This window comes from Oncorhynchus clarkii, chromosome 20, assembly GCF_045791955.1.
Source record: "Oncorhynchus clarkii lewisi isolate Uvic-CL-2024 chromosome 20, UVic_Ocla_1.0, whole genome shotgun sequence".
NCBI classification, from domain to species: domain Eukaryota; kingdom Metazoa; phylum Chordata; class Actinopteri; order Salmoniformes; family Salmonidae; genus Oncorhynchus; species Oncorhynchus clarkii.
In genome coordinates this window covers 58,216,715-58,232,966 of record NC_092166.1, presented here as the reverse complement: position 1 = coordinate 58,232,966, position 16,252 = coordinate 58,216,715, and the positions used below count along the sequence as shown (strand labels likewise).

At 44.9% G+C, this 16,252-nt stretch overlaps 1 protein-coding gene across 13 annotated transcripts in view; it reads right to left on the bottom strand.

Annotated features, from left to right (window-relative positions):
• Nucleotides 1-16,252, bottom strand: part of LOC139376585 (neurexin-1a-like) — a 78,922-nt gene that overhangs the window by 47,553 nt on the left and 15,117 nt on the right. For 9 of the 13 annotated variants that reach the window (XM_071119339.1, XM_071119345.1, XM_071119350.1 and 6 more), the window contains 3 exons: nucleotides 4,880-5,181; nucleotides 4,322-4,345; nucleotides 422-583 (listed from right to left, as the gene is read on the bottom strand). In XM_071119339.1, coding sequence (XP_070975440.1) covers nucleotides 422-583; nucleotides 4,322-4,345; nucleotides 4,880-5,181 — 488 coding nt within the window. The remainder of the gene's footprint in view (nucleotides 1-421; nucleotides 584-4,321; nucleotides 4,346-4,879; nucleotides 5,182-16,252) is intronic. The other 4 variants (XM_071119348.1, XM_071119343.1, XM_071119347.1 and 1 more) reach the window with 1 other exon arrangement.

The window sequence follows — 16,252 nt, the reverse complement described above, 5'->3', positions numbered from 1 at the left end:
TGTGCATATGTCCGTGTTTATGTGTGCACGTGTGTGTGCGCTGTTGGCCCTTTTTTGGAGCAGAGCGGATGGATAGACGGTCTCGGTGGCAGAGCTAATTAGCATGTTAGCGCTTAGCGCTGCATCTGCTCCCTCAGCAACACTCATCGCTGATTCTCTCTGATGCTGCAGCCTGCACAAGGGAGGATGGTGTGTGTGTGCCTCTGCCAAATGTGTGTGTGTGTGTGTGTGTGTGTGTGTGTGTGTGTGTGTATCTCTCTGTCCCTTACTACTGTATACAGTATGAGATCATGAGTGTGTAGATAAGCCTGTAGGCCTAGCTCTGTATATGAAGGATTTTTGCATATGTAGATGTGTGTATTCATGTGTATGATGTGTAGATGTGTACAAGTGTGTTAGTGTGCATGTGTGTGCTCCCCACCTCTTTGAGGCAGCCCATGAAGTTGTTGCTAACAGGAGATCCAGGGAGGTCGGCAGTACTGGGACTTCCTCCCACATAGAAGAAATCGTCTGAGCCCAACATGGTGTAGTCTTCCTGGGTGTAGCCCGTAGTGGTCAGAATGCCGTCCACAGATATGGTCACCTATGCAACAAAGCACAGGGAAAGGACACGCTATACTCACACCAAATGCAGCGCTACGCGCTAGCCAGCCGAATTAGTCTGCCCCTTTCTGGCTTGGTAGGGTCTGGGGAGGTGGTCTGGTCTTGGCTGTGGTTGGTTGGTCAGTGGATTGGTTGGTCAGCTGGATTGGATTGGTTGGTCAGTTGTTTGGGACTGGTCTGTGATTTGATTGGTCTAGCTGTGTTTGGTTTGTGTGATTTGATTGGTCTAACTGTGTTTATTCTGTGATGTCATTGGTTTAGCTGTGTTTGGACATGTTTCCTGTCTGTGTCATGAGGTGGTTTGGGCTCGTTAGAGTATTATGGAACCAATTCCGTTCTCAGGGCAGATCTGTCATAGAGGTAGAACAAATGCAAATCTGAGTCCAAGTCTGTGTTCTTTATACTCAAGCTGTAGTCGAGTTACTATTCCCTTGTTAGTGCTAGAGGCTGCGGTCCAAAAAACTTTCAAGATAAGTTTATAAGTAAAAATATTTTGCTAATACTGTAGCTACCTAACATTTGCTGTTGTAGCTAAGATGTTGTACTGAAAATACATGTAATGATAGGGATGGACTTTACTTGACAAAGTCACAAGTCTTTGAACTTGAGTCCAAGTTCAAGTCAACAATGTCCAAGTCCGAGTCAAGCTCCAAGTCATGGAAATCGTAGAGTCCTGGACTTGATTATAACATAAAACTGCCCTAAAAGCATTTGACTAATTTGTGCTTGAAGTCATTTGCCCTCAGGGCATCATGGACAAGATGCTATGCATATAAATTCTGCCCTGGGGGTGACCTTCACCCATACATTTATTTCCTTTATTTTGCATCTTAACAGTCAGTTCCAATATTTAGGTACATGGTAGCTATCTATGTTCATTATTTTGCCATCTATGGTATTAGCTTAGCATTGCTTGCCCCCTTGTTAAAATTAGCTGACTAATAGGCAATTTATACTTCTTGCATTGCATGGAGGAAATGTGGAACTCCCCATTTCATCCACAGACAATGGTGGGTTGACGAATTGGGGGGGGGGGGGGTGTTTCTTGTAGATTCATTGCCTCAATTCTGTATCTCCACTCTGAACAACGCAAAAAGCATGACTTCTCTGCTGTTCTGCCTAAATATCACCATGAGCACAAGGCAAGAGAGTAGGCGTTGGGCTTAAGCAATAACCCTTTATACCATATACCAGGGTAATTCGAAATAACGACGGTGCGATTTTCAATACCGTTGGGGGTACCCCAGCCTTGAGGTGGCTGCGCGAGTGTGTGCTACACCGGTGCTTAAAACTATAAGTATACCTTTAAGAAAACTAAGATGTGTCAAATAAAGTATGTTCAGCTCAGGTATCCAGCTTTGCATTTGGTTTGCTAACTTGCTAGCTAAGTGGCTAGATATCAAGAACAAGCTTCTTGGTTACAGCAGAGACATTCTAGCCTGACTACCAGTCTCTTTAGCGAACATTCCACTCCTTGCCATTGCCAAAGAGACTGGCCTTTCTGCAATTTTCGAATATGAACATTCTATCACTAATGAGCTCGAGGAGAATAGAGGAGTTGATCCTAATCCTAATTGATAGCTCTCACAGCTATCTTCCAATCACAATGATTATCCAAATATTGGTCACTTTATTCTCCAAGGAACACCTATACGGCTGCAAAGCAACCGTATTCTGTTTGTCCAGATGAAACTAGTCTGTCAAAAGTAGCTAGCTCAAGTCTAAATCCTCAAACTAAATATATAGGCTACTGAAATTACAACCACAAAACCTATTTGCTTTGATTTTAAGCTTCAAAATACAACAACTTGCCTAGCTAACAGCTAAATGTTTGTTTTTGATTTTGTTATAATGTTTATTTACATTTTTGAGGCTTGGGATGTTGTCATGGAAAATATTCATGTTATTTCAAGCAACCAAAGAGCAACTCCGCCGTTAATCCAGCTACATATTGAACATTGAGATTGCCAAAAGGACAGTATCTTTGGCAATGACATGGAGTGGCAAGGAGTGGAATGTTAGCTAAAAAGACTGGTACCCAGATTAGAGGCCTTCAATCCACTCCTGGATCAAGATCCCCGGTGCACTAAATTGTAAATAAAAAAGTGTGTATAGTGTGTGCACTTACGGTAATAGCAAATACTCTATAAAAAAAAGTGTGTATCGTGTGTGCACTTACGGTAATAGCAAATACTCCGATATGATACAGAAACTGAATGACGGTATGAAAATCTGGATACCATCCAACCCTAGTGGGTGGATTGAGCTCAACGGGATGGCGGAATTTGCCCCAAATCAATGTTCCCTATTGTGCATTAGGGAATCTAGTCACCCAACATATGTTATTTTCAATAATTTTCAGGCTCCAGTTCAAGCAGTAATAAGATATGATATAAGATATAAGCAGCACTCAGTCTTCTTTGTCAGTGAATCCACAACACCTCTTGACCTTTTTGCCACAACCAATTGTAATTGATCTGCCATGAGTACAACCAAATGGTGAACATTGGTTCTATAAAACGCAAACAAGCTTGTTGTTGATTAGCAACAACGGCTAACCCACTGGGTAGATTAGAGTAACATGTGTACTGTACCTAGCTCAGGCTATAGCTAGCATTAGCATTAGTATCTAGCCAGGATTACCGTGGCTATAGGTAGCATTAACATCAGTAGCTAACCAGGACTACACTGACCATATAGCACTAGCATCAGTAACTAACAAGGATTGCCCTGACTATATAGCATTTGCATCAGTAGCTAACCAGGACTACCCTGACTATATAACACTAGTATTAGTAGCTAACAAGGATTACCCTGACTATATAGCATTAGCATCAGTAGCTAACCAGGTAAATCAGGCAAGTGTTAGTAAGGCCTCAACAGAGGCTCAACAGCCACAGTGGTTAGTGTGTTAGTTAGCGTGCAGCTGTTAGTGTGTTAGCTAGTAGTTAGTAGTCAGTTCCAGGTTAGTAGAATAGTAGTTTGTAGTGTGTTAGTAAATGGTGTCATTGCGGTTAGTTGTGTTGAGTTTAGTGATAAACAAGATGTTAGTAGTGATGATGGTGTTGGGGGTTACAGTGTGTGAGCGGGTAGGGGAGATGGGTTAGATTGTGGGTGCGTATGTGAGTGTGTGGAGTGGGGAGTTAGTCAGATCAGCAGGTCTGAATGATGTGAACACACATACTGACTCACACACGGACACGCAGAGCGTTAGATGGGTTAGTCATGTCATTCCACACACATGCAGCCTCCTCTCTCTGCATGCAGTCAACAGCAGGAGGAAGACAGGAACGGGAAAACGAATGACAACAGCAGGATGGACAGCATACAGAGGAGGAATGGAAAGAGATTAGGATTTTAAAACAAAGGGGGAGGGGGGTTGGCCTTTCTCTGTGTCTAATGGACCAATCAGAGAGGCACCATGAAGTTGTACCATGCATGGGGAGCGGCCAGTCGCGTGCAAGTGAGGGATGAGCCAATCAGGACACGCCTACATATCAACCACAGGGAGATGGGGTGAATGTTGGACAAAGGTAAAAAAAAAAAAGGTAGAAAAAAATTGTGTGGCTCGGAGGGGAGTGATAAGCGTAGAGTACCAACCGCCGTCATCCTGTCCTAGTATAGTTTTAGTTGTTCTACGGCTCAGAAAAAGAAAATAGACAAACCCAAACTAAGAAACAATTAGAATGGTATCTACCGAACAATGGAGTTTGTTTACCATAGCGTGTCCAATGCCTGAGTGCTTTGTGGGAGACGGGGAGAAAGGAAAGCAAAAAGTGTGAACAGAACAACTTCCAGAAAAGAAAATAAAAAGTAGAAGGCCAGTGGAGGTTAGAGAGGAGTGGAGAAGGCAACAGGTTAGTAGTATGACACATTCCATGGATGGAGGTTAGTTAGTATTACTAGCAGGTTAGTAAGTACAGTTAGTAGTTAGTAGTTGGTACACACACACAGGCAAACAGCAGAAGACTACAGTTAGCAGCACCATTGTAACCCCAGCCTTGACGCTAAAGACACACGCAAGTGCACACACACACACGCATACATACTGTACATACATACAGTGAGTTTAGCAAAGATATGCCCTCTTTCATTCTCTCTCTCTCTCTCTCTCTCTCTCTCTCTCTCTCTCTCTCTCTCTCTCTCTCTCTCTCACACACACACACACACCCTCTTTCTCTCAGCCTGTCTTTCCCTCTCACCCTCTTTATCCCTTTCTCTATAACCCCCTCCCCCTTCCTTCCCACATCCCCCTCCCCTGCTGTTGCCAGGTTACCTGTCTCAGGTTGCGCGTGACCTTGACATCGTGCCATGCGTTATCGTTAAACTTCCCGTTAACCGGCTCCACCAGGGCCTCGAAAGCCCCGGACCCCAGGTTGATGACCAGTGACACGGCTCCGTTCTTTAAGGCCAGGTTGACGTAGTCAGCCGACTTTCCTGTGTGGAGCATCAGGCCGTTCCTCTGCAGGGTCTTAAAGCTCAGGGTGATCTCATCGCTGGAGGACTGGATGGGGCTGGGAGACAGGTCATAGCAGAAATACTCTGATCCCTTAAATGTTGCTAAGTAGTCCTCACGGGCTGGAGAAGAGAGGGAGGGAGGGAGGGAGGGAGGGAGGGAGGGAGGGAAAGAAGGAAGGAAGGAAGGAAGGGCGAACAGAAGGAAGGAAGGAAGGAAGGAAGGAAGGAAGGAAGGAAGGAAGGAAGGAAGGAAGGAAGGAAGGAAGGGAGGGAGGGAGGGAGGAAGGAAGGAAGGAAGGAAGGAAGGAAGGAAGGAAGGAAGGAATGAAGGAAGGAAGGAAGGAAGGAAGGAAGGAAGGAAGGAAGGAAGGAAGGAAGGAAGGAAGGAAGGAAGGAAGGAAGGAAGGAAGGAAGGAAGGAAGGAAGGAAGGAAGGATTGGGAGAGAAGTGGGGAGAAAGAGAAACAGAAAACATTCCATGTTTGTTTTTAATGTGTAATAATATTTATAATATGATATCAAGAGCCCCATTTTGAATGTGTGAACAGCAATGTTAGTGAAAAACGGAAACCTAATAACCGGAGGCATTTCTATATCTAATTCTTTGGTTGCTCATCCAGTAGTCTGGAATGAGTTGACTGCATCGTTCATGAGTGAGTTGACATTGAACCATATGGATCTGTCGTGATACTTCACTTTCTGATGAATTCAGCAGTCATTATGCATTCAATAGTCATTTGGCCTCCCGAGTGGTGCAGTGGTCTAAGGCACTGCATCACAGTGCTAGAGGCATCACTGCAGACCCTGGTTCGATCCCAGGCTGTATCACAACTGGCCGTGTTCGGGAGTCAAATAGGGCGACGCACAATTGGCCCAGCGTCTTCCGGGTTAGGGGAGGGTTTGGCCGGGGTAGACCGCCAAGAATTTGTTCTTAACAGACTTTCCTAGTTAAATAAAGGTTAAATCAAAAATGTCATAAAAATGAAATCTGTCATCTTTTTAACAGAGGAATGCTGTGTCGTTTGAAGTGATGTGTTCTTAAGCACCTATCAGCAACTAGCCATGCCAGCCCAGTAGCGCAGACAACCAGAACAGCCAACCACAGCTCAGACAGCTTCAAGCCAATATAGCTACTTACCATGTCCACCTTTACTAACTCTCAAGGACACTAGACTATCTCATTGTATATCATACACATACACACACATGCAGGCAGACACACATCCCACACACATGCACACACAGACACACCGGGAAGAGATGAGTGAGGCAACATTATCTATCTTTCTTTCACACCAATTCCCCTCTCCGAGTCATCCTTCCCCACTTCCTCTATCACTCTCTCTGTTATCTCTCACACCTCCCTCCTCTCCTGTCCTCCTTCCAGCAGTATCTAAGGCAACCCCCTGAGCCTCTGGCACTGGCAGCATCCTCTACACGTCACCACTGACTACAATAGAATGTAACAATCTACAATGTAACACAATACAATAAAATGTAGCGATAAGAATATCATTTAACATTCTTACATAGAATATAATTTAACATTCTTATATCGAATATCATTTCATTTAACATTCATATATAGAATATAATTTAGCATAATATAATCAATTGTATGCCAGTATGTGTGCCAGGATGTAAGTGGAAACAGAAAGGTCTTTGCCAGCATGTCATCATGGGTGTGACCGTGTTCTGGGTATAATTACCTCCCTCCCAGAGTGTGTGTGTGTGTGTGTAAATATTGGTGTATTTGAGTCAGGAAAGCTATTACCAACCCAGAGCCTGCAGCGAGTCTTTACCGTGGAGGGAGGGCGAGAGTGAGCAGGAAACACACGCACGCACACACAAATGACAGGGCTGTGTGTGAGAGGAGACAATTTCTCACAATGAAGAAATCACCCACCCTTCCACCACCATTCTAGATCTAATTTACAGTCACGCCATTTGATTTCAGGCAACCATTCTGCCATTTTGGCTCTTATTTACAGCCATGTCATTAGATTAGACAGCAGGACATAAAACATCTCGACATCGATCTGTGGGCCAGTTCACGATTCTATCACACACGTACACACACATACACAAACACACACACCCACTGCAGCTGATGTGGTGGCTCTTTTCTCTTCTTCTCAGCCTCTCACATAGTAATTTGCCATTTCCATGGTAACCCTGTGCAATAGGGCTACAGCTGTGTGCGTGTGTGTGTTTGTGAGAGAGGGTGATTGAGTGAACAGTACATTATCAGGGACAGCTGTACTGAATCAAAATGGCGGATAGAGAAACAGCAGGCTGACAACACTACCTGAGAGAGCGAGAGAGAGAGAGACATATGCTGGTGTATCTAAATCCACAGTAGTAGTCCTGTAGTCGTGGAGATAACACCCTGCACCTCATTTCAGCTAACCATGCACTTATTCTATCAGCTCCTTCCAGCCTGCACACACACATGAATGAGCACACATACTGCATATACACACAAGTCAACACGTCGTACTCACACCATGTGTACATACTAGCACATGCATTTGTTGAGACACTCGCCCACACATACAAATGGATGTCCAGCTCTAGAATGTATGCTAACCACAGGAGGCTAGTGAGGGTAGGACGGCTCATAATAATGACTGAATGGAATGGTATCAAACACACCATTCCATTTATTCCATTCCAGCCATTACAATGAGCCTGTCCTCCCCAACTAATGTGCCACCAGCCGCCTGTGATGCTAATGTATGCTAATACATGCAGACTCCAGATATTAACCTTCAGTCTGGTACATAGAGCCAAGTTACACTCTAAACCCTTTACACTTATATCCCTTAACATGTACACCATAGGGCCTAGTTGCCTGACCATTCACCCTGAATGTATTTCCACTGCTCTCTTGATAGCTACATACACTCAGTCTGAAAAAGTCATCCTAGAAGTCGTTTGTTTGACTTTAAAATGAGGGGCATTGTGTAAAATAAATTCATCAGTGATTGGATGGTCTCTAATATATCAGAGTGTCAAAGTTGATGGCATCATCATGAAGGGAGGCCCAACCCATCGGTTTCTGGGGCCAATCCGAATGGTAAGACTGTGTTCACATTCTAGAAATTGTTAGAGAGGGCGGCAAATCCAGACTCATCACGGAGACGAAACATCAGTTAGCCGGAGCGATGTGGATGGGTAGCCAGGCAAATCGACTCTTAAAAAATATATATATACACTACCGGTCAAAAGGTTTTAGAACACCTACTCATTCAAGGATTTGTCTTTATTTTTACTGTTTTCTACATTGTAGAATAATAGTGAAGACATCAAAACTATGAAATAACACATATGGAATCGTGTAGTAACCAAAAAAGAAAAATAGATTTTATATTTGAGATTCTTCAAATAGCTACCCTTTGCCTTAATTACAGCTTTGCACACTCTTGGCATTCTATCAACCATCTGCATGAGGTAGTCACCTGGAATTCATTTCAATTAATAGGTGTGCCTAATTAAAAGTTAATTTGTGGAATTTCTTTCCTTCTTAATGCGTTTGAGCCAATCAGTTGTGTTGTGACAAGGTAGGGTGGGTATACAGAAGATAGCCCTATTTGGTAAAAGACCAAGTCTATATTATGGCAAGAACAGATCAAATAAGCAAAGAGAAACGACAGTCCATCATTATTTTAAGACATGAAGGTCAGTCAATACGGAACATTTCTTCAAGTGCAGTCGCAAAAACCATCAAGCGCTATGATGAAACTGGCTCTCATGAGGACCGCCACAGGAATGGAAGACCCAGAGTTACCTCTGCTGCAGAGGATAAGTTCATTAGAGTTACCAGCCTCAGAAATTGCAGCCCAAATAAATCTTCACAGAGATCAAGTAACAGACACATCAACATCAACTGTTCAGAGGAGACTGTGTGAATCAGGCCTTCGTGGTCAAACCACTACTAGAGGACACCAACAAGAATCAGAGACTTGTTTGGGCATTAGACCGGTGGAAATTTGTTCTTTGGTCTGGAGTCCAAAATTGAGATTTTGGTTCCAACCGCTGTGTCTTTGTGAGATGCAGTGTGGGAGAACAGATGATCTGTGCATGTGTATTTCCCACCGTAAAGTATGGAGGAGGAGGTGTTATGGTGTTCGTGTACTTTGCTGGTGACACTGTCTGTGATTTATTTACAATGCAATGCACATTTAAACAGCATGGCTACCACAGCATTCTGCAGCGATACGCCATCCCATCTGGTTTGGGCTTAGTGGGACAAACATTTGTTTTTCAACAGGACAATGACCCAACACTCCTCCAGGCTGTGTAAGGGCTATTTGACCAAGAAGCAATGTGATGGAGTGCTGCATCAGATGACCTGGCCTCCACAATCACCCGACCACAACCAAATTGAGATGGTTTGGGAAGAGTCAGGCCGCAGAGTGAAGGAACAGCAGCCAACAAGTGCTCAGCATATTTGGGAACTCCTTCAAGACTGTTGGAAAAGCATTCCAGGTGAAGATGGTTGAGAGAATGCTAAGAGTGTGCAAAGCTGCCATTAAGGCAAAGGGTGGCTATTTGAAGAATCTCAAATGTATTTTGATTTGTTTAACACTTTTTTGGTTGCTACATGATTCCATATGTTTTATTTTGTAGTTTTGATGTCTTCACTATTATTCTATAGCCATAGTAGTACGGCCTCCCTGGAACAAATTAGGGTTACATGCCTTGCTCAAGGGCACATCAAAATATTTTTCACCTTGTCGGCTTGGTTATTCAAACCAGCGACCTTTCGGTTACTGGCCCAACACTCTAACCGCTAGGCTACCTGCCACCCTGAAACTAAAACCCTTAAAATATATAGTGCACACTAGCTTCTAGCACTATTTAACACCTACAGACTGGTCTCTGTTACCTATAGCCTTGTTTCTCTTTACCCCTAGTCTGAAACCCCCCCTACCTCTCTCTCTCTGTTGCCATGACAATCTCTCCAGTTAGAGCCCAGTGTTTTGTCTTAAGGTAGATAAGATCAGTTTTATCCCAAGACTCTCACACACACACACGCACACGCACACACACACACACACACACACACACCCCTTAACGCAGGTCATTAAGAAATTATGATAAAGTCAGAAACAGCTTCGGAATGGGCATCAATAACAAAATGGGTTTATAATTAATGGTCTGGCTACTTCAGCTGGCCTAGTTACAACTCACAAGTGCAATGAATGATGCTGCACCCACATAGGCAATAATGTTGTTGTTTTAAAAAATGCAATCCCCTGTGTGAATAAGGTCTATTGGTTAGGCACTTGGCCCAAATTGAACCTTGCTGATATTCTAAATTACAATAAACTTGTGAGTTAGTTGGGGGCTAGCTATGTCAGCCATGAAACAGAACGTTACCTTTGGTGACTGATTATGCCCAATAACTAGCTATTTAGCTAGCACAAATGAAGTACGGGAAACCACAGGGAAGACGAAGCTGCCAGTAGGTAGTAACTATAGCCAGATGACAGATGAATGTTATAACACAGCATTTCTGAATTCCATACACAGACTCATTGACAGGGAAAAGATAAGAATACCCTTTTTTTCTTATCACCTGAAAGCTCTACTAAACATATCCTGGGAATAAAACATCAGTAACACGTTGATTGTTTTATTGTTTCCACCTGCCTCGGTCGGATTCGCTGTCGTTGTTTAATCGGAAACAATGACATCCAGTTTCGTCTTGCCGCCATTGCAGCATAAGTACAGTACATGTTTGTGTTTGTGTCTGTGTGTGTTTGTGGAGGACAGCCAAAGAGGACAGCCAAGCCTGTTACTCTATGGTGTATAGACTGGTGTAGACCATCTCTGCCCAGATAAATACTGTACCTTGTCTATTCCCTCTCTCTCTCTCTCCCTCCCCTCCCGTCTCCCCCTTCGTATCAGAGGGGCTGTTCTGTCTCTCTCTCCCCCCGTCTCCCCCTTCGTATCAGAGGGGCTGTTCTGTCTCTCTCTCTCCCCTCCCGTCTCCCCCTTCGTATCAGAGGGGCTGTTCTGTCCCTCTCAGGTACATCAGTGCTCTGCCCAGATAAATACTGTACCTTGTCTATCCCCCCCCCCTCTCTCTCTCTCTCTCTCTCTCCCTCCCCTCCCGTCTCCCCCTTCGTATCAGAGGGGCTGTTCTGTCTCTCTCTCTCTCCCTCCCCTCCTGTCTCCCCCTTCGTATCAGAGGGGCTGTTCTGTCTCTCTCTCTCCCTCCCCTCCCGTCTCCCCCTTCGTATCAGAGGGGCTGTTCTGTCTCTCTCTCTCTCTCCCTCCCGTCTCCCCCTTCGTATCAGAGGGGCTGTTCTGTATCTCTCTCTCCCTCCCCTCCCGTCTCCCCCTTCGTATCAGAGGGGCAGCTCTGTCTCTCTCAGGTACATCAGGGCTCTGCCCAGATAAATACTGTACCTTGTCTATCCCCCCCCTCTCTCTCTCTCTCTCTCTCTCTCTCTCTCTCTCTCTCTCTCTCTCTCTCTCTCTCTTCCTCCCCTCCCGTCTCCCCCTTCGTATCAGAGGGGCTGTTCTGTCTCTCTCTCACTCCCCTCCCGTCTCCCCCTTCGTATCAGAGGGGCTGTTCTGTCTCTCTCTCTCCCCTCCCGTCTCCCCCTTCGTATCAGAGGGGCTGTTCTGTCTCTCTCTCTCCCTCCCCTCCCGTCTCCCCCTTCGTATCAGGGGGGCTGTTCTGTCTCTCTCTCTCTCTCTCCCTCCCTCCCGTCTCCCCCTTCGTATCAGAGGGGCTGTTCTGTCTCTCTCTCTCCCTCCCCTCCCGTCTCCCCCTTCGTATCAGAGAGGCTGTTCTGTCTCTCTCAGGTACATAATAAATACTCTCCCTCCCCTCCCGTCTCCCCCTTCGTATCAGAGAGGCTGTTCTGTCTCTCTCAGGTACATAACAAATACTGTACCTTGTCTATCCCCTCTCTCTCTCTCTCTCTCTCTCCCTCCCCTCCCGTCTCCCCCTTCGTATCAGAGGGGCTGTTCTGTCTCTCTCTCTCCCTCCCCTCCCGTCTCCCCCTTCGTATCAGAGGGGCTGTTCTGTCTTTTTCTCTCCCTCCCCTCCCGTCTCCCCCTTCGTATCAGAGGGGCTGTTCTGTCTCTCTCAGGTACATCAGGGCTCTGCCCATTTATTTTCTCTCTCTGACCTTCCCCCCTCATCTCCCAATTGCATTAGTCGTTCTTTCTGCTCCTCTGAAACACTTCCCTATACATCCCCCTCTTTCCCTTTCTCCGTGGCCCTCTCTCGTCCTCCCCCTCTCCCTGTCGGTCTGGTGTGTGTATGGTCTATGTAGTGGTGAGGGTTAGTAGTGTGTGTGTGTGTGTGTGTGTATGTGTGTGTGTGTGCGTGTGTGTGTGTATGTGTGTGTGTGTGTGTGTGTGTGTGTGTGTGTAAAATTAGTTCCTTTGATTGCCAACGCTTTATGAGTCAAAAGTGATGAGTCACAATCCACCTCCCTCTTAACACATACCGACTCACGCGCCTGCAGTGCACAACCCCCCCCCCCCCCCCCACACACACACATATGCATGTATGCATGCACACACATACCGTGAAGAGAATGCACAGGCAGCCTTACTCATGCATATTTACACACAACACACACAGAAAGAAGGCACTCGATAAAGGTTATGTGTGTGTGTCTGTGTCTGTGAGCGTGTGTGTCTGTGTCTGTGAGCGTGTGTGTGTGTCTGTGTCTGTGAGCGTGTGTGTGTGTCTGTGAGCGTGTGTGTGTGTGTCTGTGTCTGTGAGCGTGTGTGTGTGTGTCTGTGTCTGTGAGCGTGTGTGTGTGTCTGTGTCTGTGAGCGTGTGTGTGTGTCTGTGAGCGTGTGTGTGTGTCTGTGTCTGTGAGCGTGTGTGTGTGTCTCAAAGGTCATGTTTAGAGAACGCTTGTTGTGTGATGATATGGTTTGGTTTGTCCTCTCTATACACACACACACACACACACACACACACACACACACACACACACACACACACACACACACCTATACTAGCTCACCACAGCCACACTGTAAAGGGGTTGCCATGAATTTGACAGTAACTTACAGGCAGCTAGTGGTAAGTTACTCTATTTCATATTGCAGTACACCTACTGTAATCTAAACACAGTATCAAAGCAAGTACTGTGTAAGGAAACAGTACAATACCATAAAATTGGCTGTACATAGTGTAAAAAGTCAATGTTCCTGTAATCGTAACGAATGAATGAAGGAGTTTGTATTTCTGTCTCATACAGCTGACATAAACCTTCTCTGTCTGTTGTAACGGATATTTCAGTTGCACAAGCAGGACGCAGCCCTTACACATTGCATTTCGTGTGATGATGTTAGCTAATCGTTGGAGTTGTTGCCGTATCGTAGCTACTAGCCACTACTACTTTGACTGCCTGTCTGCCTCCTGCTTAGCCAATGTTTATTCAAAAATAACATCAAATCGCTAATTAGACTGCGTGTCTGTGTCTTGCTTGTATTTGATATGCTGTCTCGATAGCTGAATGTAATTACACACTTGAGTTGTGCATCATGACACGAGAGTAGTCTTCTAAACAACATCCAAAACACTTCATTTCCTTGGGACCGATGAGACAGACACCAGTCACATGCCCGAATGCATGCATGCACACACTGATGCCAGAGTGAGGTTGACTGGAGCAGGACTGACTGACTGGCACTTTGGAGATACAGACCCTAGACATCTAAGGACTCTCTCTCTCTCCCTCTCTCTCTCCCTCCCTCCCCTCTCTCACACCCACAGACAACCCCCCCCCCCCCCGCCCGCTTCTTGAGAGAAACACATTTCAGATAGTCAGCTTCAGAAAGCTTCTTTTCTCTGAGCCGACGGCCACTTCAGCCCCCTCTGACTGCTTTTACATTGCTGCGTGCACACGCACACACACGCACACGCACACACACGCACACGCACACACACCACCTGCATGTACAGCAGCCACATGAACAAAGAAACATTCCAATTCCACACACATACAGCATCTTACATTAATACAGTGTGTAGCCATTCAGTATAGCTCACCACCATACATTCGAGCTCATAGCCATACATAGCCATAAGCAAGAAGGAATCGTATACCTCTGAGCTTTCCTACAGTCAGATGTTGAAGAGAGAAAGGGAAAGAGGGAGGAGGGAAGGAGGGGAGAGAGTAAGTTGGTTGTGTGAAACTAAGAAAGCAAAAGGGGAACCATTTTGAAAAGGAAGAAAAGCAGCGCTGGCGTCAAACAAAACCAAAACACTCCCAATGGAGCAGAATATGCGTTTTTTTTTAACACTATTACACCGTATTGTATTAGATCTCTCTCTATGAGTACCACACTGCAAGCTAAGCAGCACTCCCACCACCAACTACAGTATGCTGTATGGAGGTTTAGAATGTAAGAGACAAACTACTACATTCTGTCACTGATGCATTCCAAACTGTGTTTGATTACCTCTGAGTCTGAAGTGGTGTGTTACAGTACAGTGCCACTAAAGTGAGAAGTGGTAATAGTAGTATAAGTAATACAAGTAGCAGTGGTGTGTTCGTGTAGTTGTCATGTGCCTTTACAGACAGGACAGAGCTACAGCGGTGTGTTTGACAGCGCTGCTTTTATACACTTTTGTTTCATTTAATACACTGTGAAAAACTACATGAACAGAGAACTGGCCAATAAGAGGGGAGTTCCCATGTGCAGGAGTCAGGCAATGGGAGGGGAAGGGATTGCTGCAGGGAGGGGTTAGGATGAGGCACCAAAAACCTGCAACAGACATACAAGCCGCAACAACACACACACACTAGTGATGCGCAGGTCAGCTGTTTGTTCATTCGCACCCTCCCACAAATGCTAATAACCCATCCGGAACCGCCCGACTATATGTGATAGAGTGAAAGTCTGAGGTCCGAACCCGACCCTAAGCCGCAAATATAGAAAATGCGCTGTACAGAGAGGGCGGAGCAATTTTCTGACAGGCCTTTTAGATAAGCCTATGTTCCTGCTTTTAATTTAAGACATTTTATTTGCATTGGCTATTTGTTAGTCAACTTGTTTGTAATTAAATACATGCAGCTTCTCTTCTGTCTTACTTGTTGCCCTAGAATACTAAATACACCTTCACTCACCAGAATAATGTCATAAATCGATAGAATGAAGCCTTGAATCTAGTTGACATCGGTAACATTGTTTATTTAATCTCTGCTTCTCTCATGCAGCAAAGACATTTAGAGACCGGGGAGAAAATTCAATAACAAAATAAAATGGAACGATTTTACTTTTGACCGGTTTTAAGGAAATCAAAAGCTCTGAAAACTACCCAACATGTTCCTGATAAGAATTCAGTTCGGCTTGGATGCATATTTTATGGTTGAAATACTATCAGCTTTTACGATGCTGATAACGATAGCACTTTTACAGACGGTCCCTAACCGTGCAGTCATTCTCTCAAGATGCTGAAAGAAATCCTATTTCTCCACTCCTGTTCCCGAGTCAAAATGTACATTTGGTGTATCATTTTACTGCAAGAAATGCTTCATTCTGCAGGAGTTAATATTATATTAGGCTACATGTGAGAGGTTAAAGACACTACAGTCAGTGTCCAGATTTCAGTTACAATTCCATTTAACCCACTGCAATCATCCTCTTTTACCTCTTCACCAAATCTTCCCCATACATTAGGCTACCTATTGTTCTGACCCTCCTTCTATTTATTTTCAACTCTCCATTTCGCAGCTTTTCTCTTATTGAATTCAACTCAGACATTGGCCTATTTGCCTCAGTGGATCGACGTTAACTTTTTCTGCCCAAGTCCCAAAAACCATTTGGCAATTGCTGTGTTTTTGGCGAGCGTACAGTTAGCCCCTAAAGCTTAGGCTTAGGTTACGCCCTAAAGGCAAATCAAAATAATGAAATAAAAACCTCAGTGTAGCCTATAGATATGAACTCCACAAGAATGATACATTTATGACATTTTAATGTATTATTTTCTCTTTATTCAACAGGCCCGCACGCCAACCACCTGCCCTTCATCCACATAATATTTTAAGACCCTAAACCCGCAGATATAACCAGGGGGACTGCGGATTATGAGTCAACCCACGCATCACTAACACACACACACATGCGCACACGCACACACAACAAACCGTCCATGGAACCAGACCTTGATCTAGGATCAGTTCATATCCTAACACTAAACC